This window comes from Panthera uncia, assembly GCF_023721935.1.
Source record: "Panthera uncia isolate 11264 chromosome A1 unlocalized genomic scaffold, Puncia_PCG_1.0 HiC_scaffold_16, whole genome shotgun sequence".
Classification (NCBI taxonomy): Eukaryota; Metazoa; Chordata; class Mammalia; order Carnivora; family Felidae; genus Panthera; species Panthera uncia.
This window is the reverse complement of record NW_026057576.1, coordinates 6,759,166-6,780,154: the sequence shown is the minus strand read 5'-3', so window position 1 is coordinate 6,780,154 and position 20,989 is coordinate 6,759,166. Positions and strand designations below refer to the sequence as shown.

Below are 20,989 nucleotides of genomic sequence, written 5' to 3'. Positions count from 1 at the left end.
CCTCGCTCTATCAGGAGCCATAAGAAATCTGGTCCATTCTTAAATGTTGATGCTTCCATGATCTTAAGCAGACGTGACGGTCTATTAGACTTTCGTTGCTCTACCTTGGAGAGCTGTAGACCCTAACAATGGATGGTCTTTGGGGATGTCTGTTTAAAGTTAACCCTGGAAGCATTATAAGGCTCATGAAGGGGCCCAGAATCTAGTGAATGTCTCTAGGAAATGTGTCCTCTTACATCCATTTATTGCTGCAGGGGAGGTGGGGAAGCAGTTCGTCTCAGACCTACCATCACCCATATTACAGATGACAGGGGTGGACACACCGGAAAGCCAGGGCCGTCCCTTGGAAGCCTATCCCGGCATACCCCTCATGGCCCAATGGCAAGGTCATTGGGGCGAGGCTGCCCTGGTGCCTTGGACTTTTGGTGAACTTCGTTAAATGCCCCCACCACCCACCCAGTGTGCAGCTTCTTAGGGGAATGAAGATCTGACCTCCCAGGACAGGGCAGAAGAGTCAGGGACCCAGAAACCTCAGCTCCCAGAGAGCTGCCCGCAGGGACTCCTCTCCCAGCACAGGTAGGGTGGAACCAGGTGTCAGTTCTACGGTTCGGGGAGGGGAGGGAAGTCAGGACATATCCGGTGGGGGTGGGGGTGGTCTTATGAGATGGTTCAACACGTGGGTTGTTGGGGACAGACATGTGGATCTGCCCTCACTCCCCTGGCCCACGGAAGCACCCACCAGCACCCGAACCTACATCTCCCCTAGGACATTGTATCATGACGTGTATGTTCCATAAGTTGTCAGACACGCAGGACAAATTGCCAGCCATAAGGGTCTGGAGGCCTGTCAGGCCCTAAGCAAGGCCTTGACCCGGGCAACCAGCTTCCTCTCCCTTGCAGGGAACTTGCCCCAAGGAAGGACCAGCTCTATGAGAGGCAGGAAACAGTTCCTCGGATAAGACAACACATATGACTGGAGACAAGGACGCCTCTGTCTGCAGAGGGGAGTCCAACCAAGTCCCCAGATAGCAACGACGTCAGGGAGGGCCCTACAGATCTACAGGCAGGGAGGACCCTGTGACCACGCAGCTCGTCTGGGTGGGCTCCAGGCAAGTCCCAGCCCGGACGGCTCCCAGGTCAGCACCCCCCACCCCTGCACCGGTCAGGGCTGGCCGCCCCCAGAGAAAGCAGTATGACCATTGCAAAGAAAATAAAGGCAAGCACATCCAAATATAAAATTAAAGTAGAAGAAAATAAGAATAAAACCTACTAAGCTAACTGACCAACGAATCCTGACTCCCGGGAAGTTAGCAGACCAGATGTGTACTCATTTCCTTCGACAAACTCCAGGAAACGAATGACCCCAAAGAGGCCCTTGCTCAGGATGGGCGTCTCCCAAGCATCCTCCCCACCCCCATCCCCAGGTTTGCCAGTGGGTCCGGGCGCTTCATGTCTTGTGGAATGGCGACATCTGCTGGCGGTCGCTGTTACTAGAAGCAAGTTCTCAGACGTGTGTGTGTGTGTGTGTGTGCGCGCGCGCGCGCGCGCTCGCGCCCTGACGAGCCACGCCCTCTGTGTAGGGTGAAGGGAGGAAGGGCATTTTGTTAGGAACACACACACTCACCCTCCGTGTTAGAGACAGGAAAGGCCCAGTGATGGCTGATACGCTTGGAAAAGGCTATTGAGAAGGGATGTGGATGTCCTCCCAGCAGAAGCGAGACCCAGCCTCATTCACTGATCCAGAACCATCTGCTCCGTGATTTAACAGTGAAGTTCGTGATCTCTCGAGAGATAACCCAACCCACGTACTCAATGCTCTCACTGCTTCCTGCAAAACAACTGTTTAAAGGAGATCACGTGTTTTGTCACTGCTCTCGCTCCCTGGTCCCTGAGCCAGCAGATGGCAGGGAGGCCTGCGGAGCTGACAGAGGAGTCCGGCTGTGAAAGATAAAACTAATCACTCAACCAACGGTTGTGGAGCGCCTCTACGCCTAGGCACCTCGCGGTGCCAGGACAGCGGAGGACAGGACCCGTCATGGAAATGGGAAATGTCGATGATGCTCTAACTGCAGTTAGGAGGGAGACGCCCGGGAAATACCTAGACAAAGATACTTCCTGACGTTATAAGGGACAGTAAATATTTTGTGACAATCTTAGCATTGCAAGGGGTCCCCTGGTTTGGTGCAGCTCGGAATGACCCTGAGAGGCCAGGCAGGAAGGGGGAGACCATTCCCAGAAGACCAGCAGGTGCACAGATGTGAAGTGGGAGAGCACCCCTGCAGTGGGGCACGAAATGACTGCAAGCAGAAGGATACCCGTGCAGGAATCATCCCAAAAGGTTTATTTTTTAAATCAAAAAAAGAAACGGGCCCCCCCCCCCCCCCCCCCCCGCATAATATGGAAGAGTAGGAGACGGCGTCAGATTTACGCGTTCAAGTGCAATTTCCCCTTCTGAAAAGAACGTTTCGCCCAAGATGAAAATCTCATCAGCACAGGAATGAATACAGTTTTTCAGGGCTAATGGTTTCCTACAGGGAAAGAAAATTCAATGTTGTGTTTAGTCTTGTAATCATGGGCAGAGTCTCGCAAATTCAGGGATGGTCTGGGCTAGGACAAGATGGATGGCTGTGTGAGCATGCCGCCACCAGGTGGCGGCGTAGACTCACAAAAGCGGGGCATGGTCCTCCACCCAAGAAAATGGAGCCTGGAATCCGCATCTTCTTCCCTTTCCCCAGAGGGAAAGCTGAAACACATCCCTCTCAAATATTAACACAGGCTTGCTTTTGCCTTTTCAAAGCACATGAATTCTTTTTATTATTTTCTTTTCTCTTTTTTAAAATTTACATCCAAATTAGCATATCGTGCAACAATGATTTCAGGAGTACATTCCTTAATGCCCCTTACCCATTTAGCCCATCCCCCCACCCACAACCCCTCCAGTAACCCTCTGTTTGTTCTCCAAATTTAAGAGTCTCTTCTGTTTTGTCCCCCTCCTTGTTTTTATATTATTTTTCTTTCCCTTCCCTTATGTTCATCTGTTCTGTGTCTTACAGTCCTCATATGAGTGAAGTCACATATTTGTCTTTCTCTAACTAATTTCACTGAGCATAATACCCTCCAGTTCCATCCACGTAGTTGCAAATGGCAAGATTTCATTCTTTTTGATTGCCAAGTAATACTCCAGTGTGTGTGTGTGTGTGTGTGTGTGTGTGTGTGTGTGTGTATACATATATATATATATACCACATCTTCTTTATCCATTCATCCATCGATGGACATTGGGGCTCTTTCCGTACTTTGGCTATTGTTGATAGTGCTGTTGTAAACACTGGGGTGCGTGTGTCCCTTTGAAACAGCACACCTGTGGGGCGCCTGGGTGGCTCAGTCAGTTAAGTGTCCGACTTCAGCTCAGGTCATGATCTCTCGGTTCAGGAGTTCGAGCCCCACGTCAGGGCTCCATGCTGACAGCTCAGAGCCTGGAGCCTGCTTTGAATTCTGTGTCTCCCCAACTCTGGGCTCCTCCCACGTTCATGCTCTGTCTCTCTCTGCCTCTCAATATAATAAATAAATGTAAAAAAAAAAAGAAAAGAAAAGAAAAGAAAAGAAAAGAAAAGAAAAAGCACACCTGTATCCCTTGGATAAATGCCTAGTAGTGCAATTGCTGGGTCGTAGGGTAGTTCTATTTTTAGTTTTGGGGGGAATCTCCATACTGTTTTCCAGAGCGGCTGCCCCAGCTTGCATTCCCAAAAGCACACGCATCCTTGATTTTCCTCCTTTCGTATCACCTCGTGTCCGGAGGCCCCCTCGGCACCAGCAACACCGGCCATGTGTCCCCAGGAGTGGGAGTGAATGCGAAAATGGGAAGGTTAATGAAATCGGCCCTTCTGGCCCCCTAGCGAAAGCTTGCTGAAGCGCGCTTCTTGGAGGGGGGGTGGGGGCGGGGGGGTAAAGAGGTGTGAGGTTTGAGCAGAGTCCTTGACAGAAAAGAGTTTTCTGTAAGAATCGTTTAGGTGGAAGAGAAGAAGCAGGCATCACCGGAGCCCTTAACATGCCCAGGACGTTGTTGATGCTTTGCAAACATTACCTCTTTGTAACTTTATGACTCCATCAGTCAGGTTCTGTTAGTGGCCCCAGTACAGATAAGGGATCTGAAGCTCCAAGAACCACAGTCACTATCTGACCCCAGACACTCTGACCCCAGAGCCCAGTGAATCAACTACCCCATGTGGAAACAAGGACAAAGCAGGGGTTTTTTTCTGGGTACAAACTGAATGCAGGCTAATAAATCAGCTAATGCACTCCTTGTGCAGAACAAGAGATACGTTCGCCCCCATCAGACACATGCACGCGTGCACACACACACACGCACGCACACTGCTGTTAACCACATTCTCTGCTGACCTGCTGCCGTGGCTTGGGCTCCACCTCTCATTCGTAGAGCTGCACTGATTTACCCGCGTTTCTCCCCTATTTACTGAGGGTTCAGGGATGGCAGGTGCTGTCTTGTTTATTTTTGTATCCCCAGGTATCGATTGGGGGTATCCGTCAAATTAATAAACTAATTCCATTGATTAGATTTATTAATTAAGGGTTAAACTTATTTTGGTGTGTGGTAAAACACACGTGATACGAAGTTTACTGTCTTAACCATTTTTAACCTCACAGTTCACAGCCTGTGGTGCGACCGTCACCATCGCCGGTCTCCAGAACTCTTTTCATCTTGCAAAACTGAAACTCGGTCCCCATTAAACAACAATTCTCCATTTCCCTGAGCCCCCTGGGAACCACCCTCCGACCTTCCGTCTCTATGAATTTGACTCCTGTCAGTACCTTGTGTAAGGGGAATCATACAGTGTTTTTTGATGACAGGCTCCTTTCAATTTGTTCATGTGGTCCGGGCTCATCCATGCTGGAAAGGAGATACTTCTTTTTAAAGGCTGAATAATATTCCATTATATGTATATGACATTACATTTTAACTTCTAATTTCATTACGGAAAATTGCAAACATATACAGTTTTCTAAAGTAATTTAACAGCCCCACATGTATGTACTACTCAGTTTCAGTAATCATCATGTATAGATTTTTTACTGTTTATTTATTTTTGAGAGAAATTAACAGAAGGAGGGGCAGAAAGAGGGGGACAGAGGATCCAAAGCAGGCTCTGTGCTGGCAGGAGTGAACCTGATTGAGTCTCAAACTCACAGACCATGAGATCATGACCTGAGCCCCAGTCAGATGCTCAACCGACTGAGCCACCCAGGTCACCTAAATGTTTATTTATTTTTGAGAGAGCACAGGTGGGGGAGGGGCAGAGAGAAGGGGACGGAGGATCCAAAGCGGGTTCTGAGCTGTCAGCACAGAGCCCGATGTGGGGCTTGAACTCACAAACCATGAGATCATGACCTGAGCCCAAGTCGGACACTCAACCGACCGAGCCACCCAAGTGCCCCTTCATAGCACATATTTTTAAACAACAACAACAAAACAAACATCTATTGAATGTTACCGGATTGTTAGTACTGTTCTTGATGATTTTCCGTCCATTAACTGACTTGAGCCTCATAACAGCCCTGCGTGGCAGGTGTTACTGGGGTCCCCGGTCCCAGATGAGGAAACAGAAGGCCGAGGTTGCATCATCAGTAAGGGGTAGAGACAGGATCTGACCACAGGCTGCCTCACTCGGAATTCATGCTCACCATTGTCATTGTCACGTCACATTGCTTCTGTCTTAGAAGGCTTGAGGAATGCCTTTCGAGCAGGATTTAATCGAATTAAAATTATGCTTTAGCAAGGACCATAAAAGTAAAATGAGGTAACCAGCTTGGTCACAGTCATGGGAATGTTGCCTAAAAACTACTTAAGGGATGTGCAAGCGGGAAGTTGAAGAAGATAACGGAACTGCACTGGGGACAGGCATGAGACCCCTTGTGTGGGGCTACAATGGGGAGAAGCAGGAAGGATCCAGGAATGTCACAAGGAGATTCCCGGTCTGCGGGCAGGTGGATTAGGAGACGCCCAAAGTCCCTCCCAACTACAATAATCCGCAGTGTGATGCTCTGTGTGTGTCAGGGTTGAGGGGACCCAAGGCGGGAGGAATGTATGGTGTAGACCTCGGTGCCTGGAAGGGGGTAGCAGGGCCGTCCCCGGAGACGGGAAAATTGTAAGGAAGGACTGATTTGGAAAAAGCAAGGTGACTCTGGTTTTGGACAAATGTGTTCCCTTTGGATGGCGGAAGGGGAGTTTTTGTTCCCTGAAGTATTTTAGAAGGTCTCCCCGGGAGGTGAGTGCTGAAGAAAGAATAGAGAAAGGATGAAGAATAGAGAAAGGAGAGAAGAGCAGGTCGGGAGGGAGCCCCACCCGGGCAAGGCTGAGTCTTCCCGGGGTAGAAACGGCTTTGGTCAGCAGTCTGCTGTCATCGGCACGCTGCTGTCACCCCCTCTGCCATGTCCCGCCTTACTGCTGTCTGCGGCCTCTGAAACTTTGCCTTTCCCACCTGGGCTGAGTCTACGGAGGCCTGCGCTGGTTAAAGGAGAGGCTAGCTGGGCAGGGGTGGCGGGGGCGGGAGGGGGGGTGGGGGCAAGAAATCTGCCCAGCACTGGCTGGCTCTCAGGTGGCAGACAGTCTCGGGCACCAATCATCCTAAGCCAGGAAAGGGTTGGAACGAGGAGCGGCGGGGTGCAAACCAGCCTTCAGGAAACAATCCGGGGGGTGGGTCTCAGATTGTGGGGCCAGACTGGGAGCTGGGGGGGGGGGGGCGGGTTCCCAGAAGGATGAGTGGATTAGTGGTTTCATGTCTGTGCCTCTCCCCCGCCGACTGAACTGCTCCCCTTCCTGCCCGGTCTGCCCTCCCCCCTGGGAAGCCCCCCTGGAAGATTCGGCTGAGGCTCTTCTCCCTGGAAAAGCCCCAGCCCAGCTCCCAGGCGCCGCCCGGCCACAGCTTAGCCCGCGGAACTGCATTTCTTATTTTTTTCTTTAAACAAGTCTATCTCCTTTCTGGACGGTTAGCAGCTTGAAGACGGGGGCTATGTTCTATCTCTGTGTGTCACCCTGGGGCTCAGCCGGCCACCTGGTAGACCGTGAGCGCTGAGCGGATGGAGAGTGATGAAGAGGGGAGGGGCTGGGGGAATGAATGAATGAACGAACGAATGAATGAATGACATGTCATGCTAACCATCCTGACTGGAGTGACGTAAGGATGTTCGGGAGCGTGGAAGCTCTTCCCGGTCCCTATCTGACCATCCTCACGACCGAGTCGTGGCCGTCCTTGGGCCGGGTGGTTCCGGGCGACAGGCAGACAGCAGCAGCAAGAGAGCAGAATGTGGAACCTGTCTGTCTTCTGCGCCAGGACCCGGAGCTGCGGGCGGACCAGGATTAAACCAGCTGGTCGGTAACAGCTCTGTGCTCCCCGCCAGGGCCACGGGCCGTGTGACTTCCCCGCCTCTGGACGGTGATTTTCTTTTAGGAGACAAATCTCAGCCACTGTTTGTGTATCGAATCATCCATGCTTCTCATGTAAACCATCGGTTGTCCGCCTGTCACGTTTAAGCGTGTGCTGTTGGCTTGTCACACACCCGGACGCTCTCTACCGGTGACACCAGTCTGCATCGACACGTACCTGTGCTTTGTCCGACGGACGCTGTCTGAGCCCTGGAAGGTACAGTCGGTGGGTGTCTGCATCATTTCCTTCTCTGGGCAAAACAGAACACCAACATGAAGAAAACTCCAGAACAGGATGTGGCCTTAAACGGCACCCACCGAGAGATGTTTCCCCAGTTACTGAGCCTTGAAGCCTGCCCGCTCGGGAGGAGGATTGAAGTGGTCAGTCCATCCCAGCTCTGCTATTCTTTGGCTGGGTCACGTTGGGCCAGTTACTTGCCTCCTCTGGGCCTCAGCTTTGTCAGCTGCCAGACTCAGGTAATGACGACACCCACACAGAGACCGTGTGCGGAACTCTCTCTGACGGTTCTCGAACGCGGATCGCGGCGTCTGGGTTTGTCTGGCAGTGACCCCGGCTTTTCCTCCGTTCACCCCAGCGTTCAATCCGGGCGCAAAAGACCTCTCCGGGACACTGTCCTTGAGAGGTTGGGGTCAGGCCTCCAAACCCACATCTTTCCGTGAGAGAGGTCTCGTTCACCCCTGTCCCTAACCGCCTCGGACCTTATTTGCTTTTTCAAGCCGGACGGCATGAACATGAGATTAGATGGCAACCGGCCAAGCAGCGCCCGGTCTGAGGCACACCCACAGCCCGGGAGCATCGAGAACACGCAAAGCCCAAGGACTCTCGGCAGATATTTATTAAATGCATCACGCTGATGGCACAGGCCTTGACTGCAGCTCTCTCAGGAAAAATCATTATTATTTCCCCAGCCGGTAAGTCGGCGTGTGTTGATCTTCCGCGTATTTTTTAACCGAGATACGTTACGGTTTCCCTTTATGGTGGTTAATGCTCAGCATGCCAATTACTTCGGATTTATTCCGTTTGACATCATCTCCTAAATTGGATTTTTGCCTCTTTGCACGCTGATAACTCATCCAAGCATCCACTTTATTGCTTCTGTTCGTAATACCTGAAGCCGTGTGCTTATTAGTTATTCAGACCATTCCTTGGTGTCCCCGTTTCCGTGCAAGGAGCTGGCACAGATCTTCTTGGGCTGGTGGGACGGATGCCCTATCTTGCCTTCCTGGCTGCAAGATCCTCTCCGCTGACCAAGACTGTGCCTAGAGGCTACGGTTCCCGGGCAAGCCGACGTTGTCTGCTGTTGGGGACAAGTTTCCACCACTCAGCAAGGCTGGTCCTACTGTTCCAGGATACATCTCTCAGCCGGTGCGGTTGCCTCCCGGGTGGGCTCTTCCACTTCCCGGATGTCTCCCCCAAGCCAGGTTGTCTTTCGGGGTCACGAGGCCACGCAGAACCTGGGCAGGTGCACCAGCACCCCTGACAAGAGGCAGTCTGTAGGGGGACGAGCGTGGGTCCCTGAGCCAGGCGTCGGCCTTCTGACTCAGGGCGAGCGACCTGGCCTTCTCGGCTCCATTTCCTCCCCCAGCAAAATGAGGGTAATAAAGAGAACCTACCTCAAAAGGCGGATGACACATTAGAGATAATTATGCTAGGTCTGGGTCTATGCCGACTAAGCCTTATGTAAGCCCCTAAATCAACAACCCTTGGCATTTCCAAAGTATGAGCTGTGTGGCCCTTCCCTCTCCACCAAATGCTTTTCCAGCTGACTCAGGTCATGCCCCAGCAGGGACCCTCAGGTCCTCATGAACGGCACCCCAGCCACGGTGTCAGGCATGCCCTTGCGTCTGCCTTAGCCTACTTTGGTGGGATGGGACACGTAGACCACGGATGCTGGTCTCGAAGCCTCAAGGACCCCCAAAACTGAGGCCATAGAAGAAACCCAAAGATCAAGGCTGGCAAGGGCACAGATCCACCTCCCGTGGCCCCTGAACTTGGGGCCCCGTGGAGCCTGTTGTGGTCATGCTCTGGATGACAAGGGGGCACTTCTCTCCGCTTCCATTGGCCATTTCATTGTGCCTCTTCCACTGAGGCTACGTTCAGGGTGGGCGGGCAGATGACAGGTGATGGATCCCAGAAGGTCTTTGAACCCGACCTGCTCCTCCCCGCCACCGCCCCCCACCCCTCGCCCCCGGCCAGCCCCAGCCCATCCATCCACTGTTTTAACCATTCCAACTGTAGCACCTACAATTCCCCAGGCATCGTGCTGGGCCCTGGGGATACAGTGGTGAACAAAATCAGGGCAGTCCCTGGTCGCATGGAGCTCACAGGCTGGTAGGGGACAGTTGTAAGCCACTGCAGTAAATACTCTGACAAGGGTGCATAGGGCGCTCCGTCTTGGGGTACTGGGCACCCGTGAGGTCAGGAAAGGCTTCCCAGAGGCTCCAAACTTGGCCAGCAGCTCTCTCACCTCTGGGAGGCCCTCTTTCCAGAAGCCTCCTCAAACAGACTCCCCACAGGGCACTCCACAGGTTGCGCAGGCAAGGACAGCCCTCCGTCCTGGGGATGCCCCGCGCGGGCTTGAACTGGGAGCCTGACGCACCCAAGCAACGTGCCCAGCAGCACCGCGCCTGGCCCAGAGCAAGTCAGTGAAAGGAAAAGGGAACTTTTTTAATCCTTCCAGGCTTTTAGCCAAAGAGAGGGGCTTATCTGATTAGGGTAGTCATTTACCAAACACTCCTTCTTCCATGGACTCAGCAGAGGTGCGGGTTACTGACAGAAGTCACATGACAGCGGACCCAGGACACCTGCAGGGACACACTTCCCTTGAGACCCCTGGGCTTCCCATAAGGGCTTATGAATCTTCGCCCACGGTGATTTCTCGCAGCTTTATTTTGCTGACGAAATAGCAGTAACTTGCCTTTCCCGTAGCAAGAAGGTTTTCTTTCTTTCCCTCCTCTTCTTCTCATTTGCCTCTGTGTGTTTTCCTGTCCGCCAACATCCGCTTCTTTCTTGGCTCCAAAGTAAAGCAAATTAACCAGGACGAAAATGCTCTGTGAAGAGGCATCCTCATCCAGCAGCAGCTCCCAGCAAAGGGAAATTCGCATCTCTTCAATTCCTCCTAATTATCCATTTCCTTTCTCCTCCCCATCTTGAACATAATGGCTGCGCGAGGAGTTTCTCCCTAGATGAGAATTTGAAGCAGCGAAGGGGCCAGTAATGACTCAGCCTTCTTTCCCAGACTCTCGCGTATTGGTGATCGTGGGCCGAACATTCCTGAGAGGTGAGGGAAAAGAGCGGAAGGGCGGGCCTGAGTGGTGTTCCCCCCAAAGCGTGTTGTCGCGCCTTATCGCTTTGCTGTCGGGTATTTACTACCCACTTATAGTGCGTCTGGTGGGAAGCGGAGCCACGGAAAGTTCAAAATCAATCCTGAGAACAATGCTTTCTCCAACTTGCAGCTTGTGGTTGAGGTTTGGTTGCACGTGCATTTACAGGTGGTGAAGGTAAGCGGCTGGATCAGATAGCCGGGCTTGGAACCTGCCTCCCTAGAAGGCAGCTCCCCCTCTCCCTGCCCCCCTATCAAACGGAGGTCACAGACATGCCCCGCCCCACCCCCACCTGCTAAAACTGGAACCCACCTAGCCGTTACCATGGTAACGTTAGGATCCACTGCATTTTTTTTTTTTTAAATGGGTGACTTTTTACTGCCAGTCACTGCCTCCAGTTCAGACCCATCCCAAGCTGCAGACCTGGAGACAGAGTTGCTTCCTGGGCATCTGTCTCTTCACGGGGTCACCCAGTCACCTCAAACTCAACCGGTCTGAAGCTGACCGAGAAGGTTCCCCGCTAGAACCTACCTGTGCCTCCTTCCAGCCTCTCGTCGCCTTCAAGCACGATGGAGTTGGATAGACGGCCCGCCTGCTCAGCTTCTAGAAAGGAAGACGGGAATTAGGTTAGCGGAACGGCAACGTTTAAGAGAAGGCCAGCGAGGGCTAAGGGCGCGGTGCCCTTCAAACATTCGCGTTGGCTGCTTGCGGGAAAGCCAAAGTCATTCAAGGAAAAGCCATTCGCTCATCATGGAGAAGTGTCCACGGCCATGGTGAGCCCCGAGAGCTGGGTCACGCAAGAACTGTGGACAGCTACCCGCAGGGAGTGACATGGCCAGGGTGAGTCCCTTTCTCACCGACCTGCAGGCAGATGAAAGTGCAGAGAGTGAAAGGGGGGGGGGGGGGGGTGCGGGGAGCAAAAGCTGTTCTGGAGACTTCCAAAATGGGAGCGGCTGGCCCTTGGGAAATCTGTCAGCAATGGCCTCAGGACCATCCCTGCCTGGTCTGATGGCCTCCCACCTGCCCCCCTGCACTATTGAGCTGTCTATACCAGACCCCCGGAAACGCCCCCACAACTGTGACCCCAGCCCAAACCCGGCCCTGGATGCGGAGCCAAATGCCTTCCACCCTCCTTGGCTCTCCTTCTGATGGGCACGGGAGCTCTTCAGTCGCCCCCTGCTGGCCCACGGCGCCATCATAATCTCGAGGGATGCTTTTATCTACCCACCCTGGTAGTTGCTTTTCCTGTTAGCCTTACCCTCCTGAAACAATGCATTTAGAGAGAAATGCAGAACCGAAAGCTACGCGTGTAGCATCCAGAGCAAAGCTGCCTGAGGCCTGAGCTGGAAGGATCATCTCAAAGCCAGCTGCCCTCTGATATTTAGAAGTTTCCTTACGAACGGACAGCTGCCCCCCCCCCCCACCCCCGCACCTGCTGGTGAGCACAGCCACGGAGGCACCGGGCTTTCCTGCCACCCGGCGAGCAGAGGTTGGCCTCCCAGGGGTCCAGACAGGCAGGGCCCCCCGGGAGCAATTTTGATGGCGTGGAGGCAGCAGGGGCAGGGTGACGAGAACTAGCCCAAGTTCACAGTGGCCTTTTGATGGTGACCTAGATGTACAATCATGAAGCTAGAGGCTGGCTGCCTGCTCTTCAAGGGCTGAAAGACCAGTCCTGGGGTGTGACCCGATTTATAAGCCGCTTTCCATGTGTCAATGATTCTGTAAGCAAGCTAGTATCCTCTACGGGGCACCTTTCTGACGAAACTCACTTGGGAGGATTCTGTCCTCTGCAAGTCCACCCTGAACCCAGACTCAGGGTCTGCAAACCGCTCAGCTCTTGTGTGCATGGCATTGCAAAGAAGGGATTTTAGGGGAAAAGGAATTACGGATACAGTGGTGTCTGCGCGTGCGTGCGTGTGCGTGTGTGCGGGCGTAGTTTAGAAAATCACTTGTTACACGACAAATATATATGAGCCTTCAAAAAGACATTTTGTTTGAAGATAGTCATTATACAGTAGACGACTCAGTCAACACCACGTCCAAGTGATGGAAATTACCATCCCCACTGAGGCGCGACAGACATCGTGTGCCCTCTGCTGCGAGACTTTGGGAAGGACATAATGTCACTTTTTCCATCACCAGTGGGGGATTCACAGCTTCGATCCAATCATGAGGAAACACCAAACAAACCCCAAATAAGTGGCATTCTATTTACAAGGTGGGGAGGGAGGCGCTGATGAGGAATTGAATTCCTTAAAAATGTTGCTGCCATGGGTGGGTCAGTCGGCTGAGTGTCCGACTCTTGACCTCAGCTCAGGTCTTGATCTCAGGGTCATAAGTTCGAGCACCGCCTGGGGCTCTGTGCTGGCTGTGACGCCTACTTAAAACAAAATGTTGCTGTCATAAAAGATAAAGGCCGAGGAAACGTTCCAGATTAAAAGAAGCTAAAGAGACATCACAACTAAACAGAATACCTGATCCTAGGCTGGAGCCTGGCCTGGAGTAAAGCCCATTATAGGTATATATACTTTTTTAATGTTTATTTATTTCTGAGAGACAGAGCACGAGTCAGGGAGGGGCAGAGAGAGAGGGAGACACAGAATCGGAAGCAGGATCCAGGCTCTGAGCCATCAGCACAGAGCCCGATGCGGGGTCCGAACCCGCAAACTGCAAATCATGACCTGAGCCGAAGTCGGTCGCCTAACCGACTGAGCCACCCAGGAGCCCGTGGAGTAAAGTACATTATTGAGCCAACTGACAAAATTTGGGAAATGAACAGTAGACTGAGTTAAAAGTATGAAGCTGACGATTCTGGGTTTGTGTAAATGAATATCCTCGTTCTTGGAAAACACATTGGAGTATTCCAGAGCAAAGGTCCTTGGTGCTATGTAGCTTACTCCCAAATGGTTCCGAAAAAAATTGAGAGAGAGAAAGAAAGAAGGGGGCAGGGGGACAAAGAAAATAGGACAGTAAAGCCGATGGGTTAAAATGTTACCAATACGGCGACTCTAAGTAAAAGGTGTGTAAGACATCCTTTGTACTATTCTTATTTTTGCAGTTTTTCTGTAAACTCGACATTACGTCCAAGTAAAAAGTTAAAACAAATGCTGTTTCTCTACCTCTGTATTTTAGATCTCGCCAGAATTAGGATGCCTGCCTCCTCGGGGCCAGGCCAGCTCTAATTCTCTCGGTGGGAAGGAGACAGAGCCACAGACACCACGGGGGGCTCCTGTCCCTCGATGTCCCGTGAGCACACTGCCAAGCAAAGTCCAGGTTGACTCGCACCATGCCGGTCCTCTGTCTGAAGGGAGGCTTCGAGCACCCAGCCTGTCCTGGACCCCATGGCAGGGGCCACTTTCATTGCCCTGGAAGAGACCATAGCACAGCTGTCCACCCCTTGCTGGGCCGTGGGCACAGGGTCGGGGGGGAGCACAGTGGTTCCGCTCAGTTTCTAAAACTGTCAGGCCTTTGGTACTAATCGTGATCTTGCATTACCCTTTTCAAGAGACTGAGTGACAAGCCTCCTCCTAATTAAAAAACAAAAAAATTAACATTTCTTTTATTTCTGAGAGAGAGACACAGTGTGAGCAGGGGAGGGGCAGAGGGAGAGGGAGACACAGAATCCGAAGCGGGCTCCGGGCTCTGAGCGGTCGGCACAGAGCCCGACGTGGGGATCGAACTTAGAAATTGCAAGATCGTGAGCTGAGCCGAGGTCGGACGCTTCACCGACTGGGCCACCCGGGCCCCAAACCTCCTCTTTGTTTTAAAGAAACCTAAGACACGAACAAGCAGATTGTTTGTCTTAGGACTCTGTGAGGCTTTGTCCCCAGGATGTACGTCACTGTTAGGACAGCAGAGGGAATCTTGGGAAAGAAACCCCTGGGGAAAGTGACCCAAAACCAGATGCTGAAAGTAGGTTGAAGGCAGCAAAGTGTGAGGTTCCGGGGACACAACGGTAGACGAGGGAGGTCCCACCGAAGAGCTGGTGTCCCCACAGTTGGGCAGAGCCTGGAGGCCCAGGGCCAGCGGTCACCCCAAGGAAGCCAGTCAGGAGAGGCAAGACCCGGCCACACGTCTAGGGTGAGAAGAGGCAAAGTTGCAGCTCAGAGCCTCGAGGACCCTAGGCCTGCCACACAACAGGGTCCCAACCCTGCTGCAGGATTGGGCCCCAATGTCAGGGTAGAGGGGCTACCAAATGACCTTGTGCTGAGACCGAGTCCACTAGGACTTTTCCAACTGCAAGGACCAGAACCCCACCATGACCTAGGGGAGCCCAGGATTCTAAACTATCCGTGGAAGCCAAGAGCAGAGTTGATGCTGGACCCAGGAACCTAAACCGGAAATGGAATCATGGAGGAGCTTCGACACCACCCCCTCGGGTCCTTGTCTCTGCTTCCCTCTGCAATTTGCTTCATTTCTCTCTTTTGGATCCGCTTTCTCTGTCTCTCAGACCCCATAGCTGCAAACGGAAGTGGCCAACAACGTCCACACCACGGTTCGCCGCCCAGAGAAAGAGAGACTGATTTTTCTGTCAGGCCCGGTGGTTAGCTCCTTTGTGAGGGGATGGCTCAGATTTTGTAGTTTGCCCACCCCGGGGGCTAAGTGACTCTAGAAGGAAGCCTGGTTGCATTGTTAAAAACATGGCGGCCTCTGGGGCGCCTGGGTGGCTCAGTTGGTTGAGCATCCGGCTTTGGCTCAGCTCATGATCTAGCGGTTCGTGGGTTCAAGCCCCGCGTTGGGCTCTGTGCTGGTGGCTGAGAGCCTGGGGCCTGCTTCGGATTCTGTGTCTCCCCCTCTCTCTCTCTCTGCCCCTCCCCTGCTTCTGCTCTGTCTCTCTCTAAAATAAATAAACATTAAAAAAAAAAGGTTTTTAAACATGGCGGCCTCCAGGGATAGATGGATGGATGCATGGACGGACGGATGGATGGATGGATGGAGTGTGGGCGTGGCAGTTCCCAAAAAGACTGAGAAGACCACCCAACAGAATACGGTCCAGAGGGGGTCTGCTGAGGCAGGCTGCAGAATTAGGGGACTTTGTTATATGTCTAGGCTTCAGGGCTGCTTCTTTGGGGCTATTCTGACAAAGCCTGAGACGGGTTGTCACTGGGCATGTGATTAATAAAAGGTCTGATTGACAACCAAAGCCTCTAACTCAAGAGACAAATGTGAAGCCCAGGGGTGAGGATTAGGCGCTGACTTCTCTTAGGACCAGGACTTCTTAACATCCCTGCTCTCGCCAGTTAGGTGAACACATCAGGAATGGCCCTGTCGTGTGCCTCCGTGCTCGGCCCTTGGCACTCAGCACTGCCTGGGCTCTCCTGGGAGAGAGTGGGGTGGCTTCTCCCTCTGGGTTGGAAACAGCCTGAGAGGCAAGCAGTGGGCAAGGTTTGCTGGGTGGGAGGGGTTGGAAAGAATCCAGCGAACGGGGGCAGAGAGGACAGCCGCGCCGGCAAGACCCGTCCCCCCACAGAGCCCAGCCAGGAGAAGGTTCCAGGGAGGCTGAAGGCATGCCTGCAGAGAGCAGGGAGAGCCACACTACCAGGTGGCTTGGCCCCTGTGACCAGCTTTGTCCCCAGCACCCCATTCCCGGGTTGCATCCCTACATTACAAGGGGCAAACGGCTCGGCCCTGCGAGGTAGCCACTCATTCATTCATTCGCCATTGAACTAACATTTTTTAATTCACATATACATCAAGCTCTGTGCTCTAGCGAGCATTCTGGGATGAAGTCGGATGAGACAGCCACAGAAGCCTTAACACGATCCATACTTTAAGGTAAGGACGAGCAGAGTGCCCAGGAGAAGAGGGGGAGTCCCAGGGGCACCTGGGTGAACTGGGGACAGCTTCGCGGAGGAGGAATTTTGAGCCGAGTTGTGAAAGATGACCCCACAGGGTGTGCTATAGCAGAGCAAACCCTGAATGCGTCTTCGGGATCCCTGGGTTTTTGCCCTGAGTCTCTGACCACGGCGTGGGGGCTAAGTCAAGGCATGAGAAGGGTCAAGGGTGCAGAACATAAGGAGACATCACTGTCAGGGTCGTGCAGACGCAGGCTGAGCAGCTCCCTAAGTCGGGAGCCCCAGGGCCCTGGCTTCGCCACCCCTGCCCCAGGCCCCAGCTTGGATTCCACCTCTAGCTTTCTCTTCTTAGCAAGTCACTTCACGGGCTGGGCTCCGCTTCTTCATCGAAAGGCCCCGGGCTGGCTCGGGAGGTGGAGGGAGGACCCCCTCTCTCTCAAAGAGCCCATGATCGTTCCTCCCCAGGGTGGCAGGTGCATTAGCAGACCTCACTGCGGAGTCCCAGGTAGGTGCCCAAAGAGCGGATGGAGCCCCCCTCACGCCTCGAGCCAGGCCCCAGGGCCTGGAATAAGGATTCTCTTTTCATTTGCTCTCTCTGCTCTTCCTGCTTCCTGGTAGCTTCAGGCTCCCTCCTCCAGGTAGCTCGGGAAGCCGAAGTCACTGCATCCCTGTTCACAGTGAAGGAATTAGATTTCTAATAAGGTCTGTGTCGGAAATGAGCTTCTTAAACACCAGGCTGAGCAGTTCCACATTATAACTGAGGGGAAAAGAGCCTGAAAAATCATTAAGCTCTGTGCTTGGGGAAAGGAAGATGAGCCACGAGAGAAGGCCCTCCCAGGGACTCCGTCTGCAAAATCATTGGTGTGAGACTCAGGGTGGGGGATGGATTTTCTGGCCTCTCCTGTCAAGTAGAAAGAAGGAGGTACTCAGGGCAATGTTTAGGGGTTGGACACCTTGCAATGGCAGCTGGCTTCTGGCCCTGAGGAGCTCAGATCCCTCTATCTGACCGACTACTGAACAATCCATTCGGACGCTCCCACGAGGACCCCAAATTCAACGTGCCCTAAACAGGATGTATCATCCCTTCCAAACCATTACCCGGCCACGCTCCCCACCACGGACCATCTGGTCTCCTAGCAGGAAACCACGGAGTCCCTAGATGTTCTGGACAATCCCCTCGCGCTCATCCAGTGCAACACCTGTTGCTGAAGCCCTGAGGTCGAGCCCCCGGGGGGTTCACGATGCCCTTGCCTCTGCGTTTTCTCCCCCATTGCCCTCATCACTTCTTGCCTGGATCATGCAGTGGCCTCCTAACCCACCCCCCTCTTCAGCCCAGCTCTTTCCCAGACAACCAAACTCATCACCACCCAGATTAAGAGAGAGAGAGAGAGAGCACTGCCCTTTCCTTAGTGGCCCATGCAGCCCTCCCTGGACTCCTTCTCGCTCCCCCTGACAAGGACCACGGTCCCGACTCTCACTAGGCTTTTGCATTCTCTACACACATTCCAGAGTCAGATTCTGGGGTTCTGGAGAACTAATCTGTTTTTTTTTTTAATGTTTTATTTATTTTTGAGAGAGAGAGAGACAAAGTGTGAGCGGGGGAAGGGCAGAGAGACAGGGAGACACAGAATCTGAAGCAGGTTCCAGGCTCTGAGCTATCAGCACAGAGCTCGATGCAGGGCTCGAACCCGCAAAGTGCGAGATCATGACCTGAGCCGAAGTTGGACGCTTAGCTGACCCAGCCACCCAGTTGGGTTTTTTTAATTGAGATTTTATTGACTCTCTAGATTAATTAGAGTGAGATTGACATCTTTAAAACATCAAGTCTCTAATCCACATCTGTTCTTTTTTTTAATGCTTATTTATTTATTTTTGAGAGAGAGAGAGAAGGAGAGAGAGAGTGTGCGAGCAGGGGTGGGGCAGAGAGAGAGGGAGAGAGAGAATCCCAAGCAGGCTCAGTGCTGTCAGCACAGAGCCTGATGCAGGGCTTGAACTCATGAACCGTGAGATCATGACCTGAGCTGATACCAAGAGTCGGATGCTTAACTGACTGAGCCACCCAGGCGCCCCTCCAAGTCTGTTCTAATCTGTCTGTTCCTCTGGGTCTACTTTCACGCATTTCAATAAAGACCACAGGAGTCTTGTAAACATTTCGTTTTATTTGTTTGGGGGATTTCTATGCCGTCCTCTGTTTGTTGCTATTATATCAAAATGTAATTGCTTTTATATTGATCTTGGATCCAGAAGCCTTTCATTTCATTTAATTTAATTTCTGCAGAACCTACATGGTTTTTTGAGCATTACCAAAAGTGTGTTCCTTTATGGGGCGCCTGGGTGGCTCAGTCGGTTAAGCATCCATTTCGGCTCAGGTCACGATCTCACGGTTCGTGAGTTTGAGCCCCGCATCGGGCTCTGTGCTGACAGCTCACAGCCTGGAGCCTGCTTCGGATTCTGTGTCTCCCTTTCTCTCTGCCCCTCCCTTGCTAATGCTCTCTCTCTCACTCTCTCTCAAATAAACATTAAAAAATTTTTTTTAAAAAAAGAGAGATAACAGGATAAAACGAGGCCATGGGGCGCCTGGATGGCTGAGTCGGTTAAGCGTACGACTTTGGCTCAGGCTATGATCTCACGGTTCATGGTCCGAGCCCTGCATCAGGCTCTCCATGTGGGGCCCATTCAGATCCTCTGTCCCCCTCTCTGTACCCCTTCCCCACTTGTGCTCTCTCATAAAAATAAACATTAAAAATAATAGTAATAAAAACAAAGCCGTGACATTCTGGAGGCAGATAGTTCACAGATTACCCACACAGGCATTTTGCCTTTTGACCTCTCCCTCCTATCCCCCTTGGGACCTTGCCACTGCTGTTAGGCATGTTTTCTAGAAGGCAGGAAGAGAACGATTTTATTTTCCACAAGCACACCTGGTAAGCATTTAGAAAAAGGTAAAAGTTCAAACTTACCTAAAATGGGGATTTGGAGCAACCTTTTAATGCCAATTAATTACCTGTGTTTTTCCAGATGAATTCCTCTGCAGCCTTTGGCGACAGCGCTCTGTCTGTTTGAATGTAGCACCGGACAGGGGGGGGAGCGGTGTCCAGGCAGAAGCTTCAGGAACTCCCGCTCGGGCTAGGAGTTCACGTCAAGTATGTTGGGTGTATCCCCCCAGATGTCGTACTACAGTTACCTCCTAGAAGAGAAAAAATACTGGGGGAATCAAACTGCCTGACTAGGAAAGCTGATTGTTTTCCTTCCTTTTATCTGTTGCTTGGGGGAAAAAAGAGTTCTTTTTTTTTTTTAAGAGTTTATTTTTGTTTATTTATTTTTATTTTAGAAAGAGAGAGAGAGGGAGGGAGGGAGGGAGGAAGTGGGAGAGGGGCAGAGGGAGAGAGAGAGAGAGAGAAAATCTTAAGCAGCTCCCACACTCAGCTCAGAGCCCAACACAGGGCTCAATCTCAGGAACCGTGAGATCATGACCTGAGCCTAAATCAAGAGTCAGATGTTTAACCAACTGACCCATCCAGGAGCTCCAGGAGAAAGAATTCTTTTTTTTTTTTTTTTTTTTTTAACGTTTATTTATTTTGAGACAGAGAGAGACAGAGCATGAATGGGGGAGGGTCAGAGAGAGAGGGAGACACAGAATCTGAAACAGGCTCCAGGCTATGAGCCGTCAGCACAGAGCCCAACGTGGGGCTCGAACTCACGGACAGTGAGATCGTGACCTGACCTGAGCCGAAGTCGGACACTTAACCAACTGAGCCACCCAGGCGCCCCGAGAAAGAATTCTTTAAAAAAAAAATCCATGACTAACACCCAAGCAGCTACGTTCTAGAACAAGCACATCCGGTATAATAAGCCTGATAAGCTATAGCGTTAGACCCTGACTCGCTAGCCTCAGCCAGGGTCCCGGGCTCAAGCACCAGAGAATTCCTCGCAGAGCCTCTCGAGTCACCTCTGCTGTGTTGTGTTTGCTGTCGCCTCCCCGGAACTCAGCGTGTTTTGACTCCATCAGCTTCTAAACCAATGCCTCCCACACCATGCCAGGGCACGGGTATGATCCTTTCCTTCGGATAGGACAAACGTCTGAGGGCACGCTTACACGGGGGCGCCCCATCCTGGAAAATCTACTGCCCCCTGGGGGTCCCCGGAAGCAGCTGACACTTGCCACAACAGCAGGGGCGATTTCACAAAATTGCGTCTCCTGATTAGAGCCCCACCTAACCCTCACTTGCTCATCAGACCAGTGACGCGAAGGAGGAGGGATCGAGGTGGCCTCCCACCTCGCCTTCACTTTAGTCGCCTGTGGGGGGCCGGGCCCCGGTGCCAGGCTGAGACCGGGTTGAGCAACGTTCTCTGTTGACTCAAGCCAACCCGGTGGTTCCCCCTCCCATTCCCCCACTTTCAAGGGCAT

At 52.4% G+C, this 20,989-nt stretch overlaps 1 protein-coding gene across 1 annotated transcript in view; it reads right to left on the bottom strand.

Annotated features, from left to right (window-relative positions):
• The window catches only part of GTF3A (general transcription factor IIIA), an 80,851-nt gene extending 68,218 nt beyond the window's left edge, over positions 1-12,633 (bottom strand). The window contains exons 1-3 of the mRNA XM_049647535.1: positions 12,556-12,633; positions 11,644-11,647; positions 11,318-11,389 (exon numbers count right to left, since the gene is read on the bottom strand). Of these exons, the coding sequence (XP_049503492.1) occupies positions 11,318-11,389; positions 11,644-11,647; positions 12,556-12,633 (154 nt within the window). The remainder of the gene's footprint in view (positions 1-11,317; positions 11,390-11,643; positions 11,648-12,555) is intronic.
• Between the last annotated feature and the right edge of the window lie 8,356 nt (positions 12,634-20,989).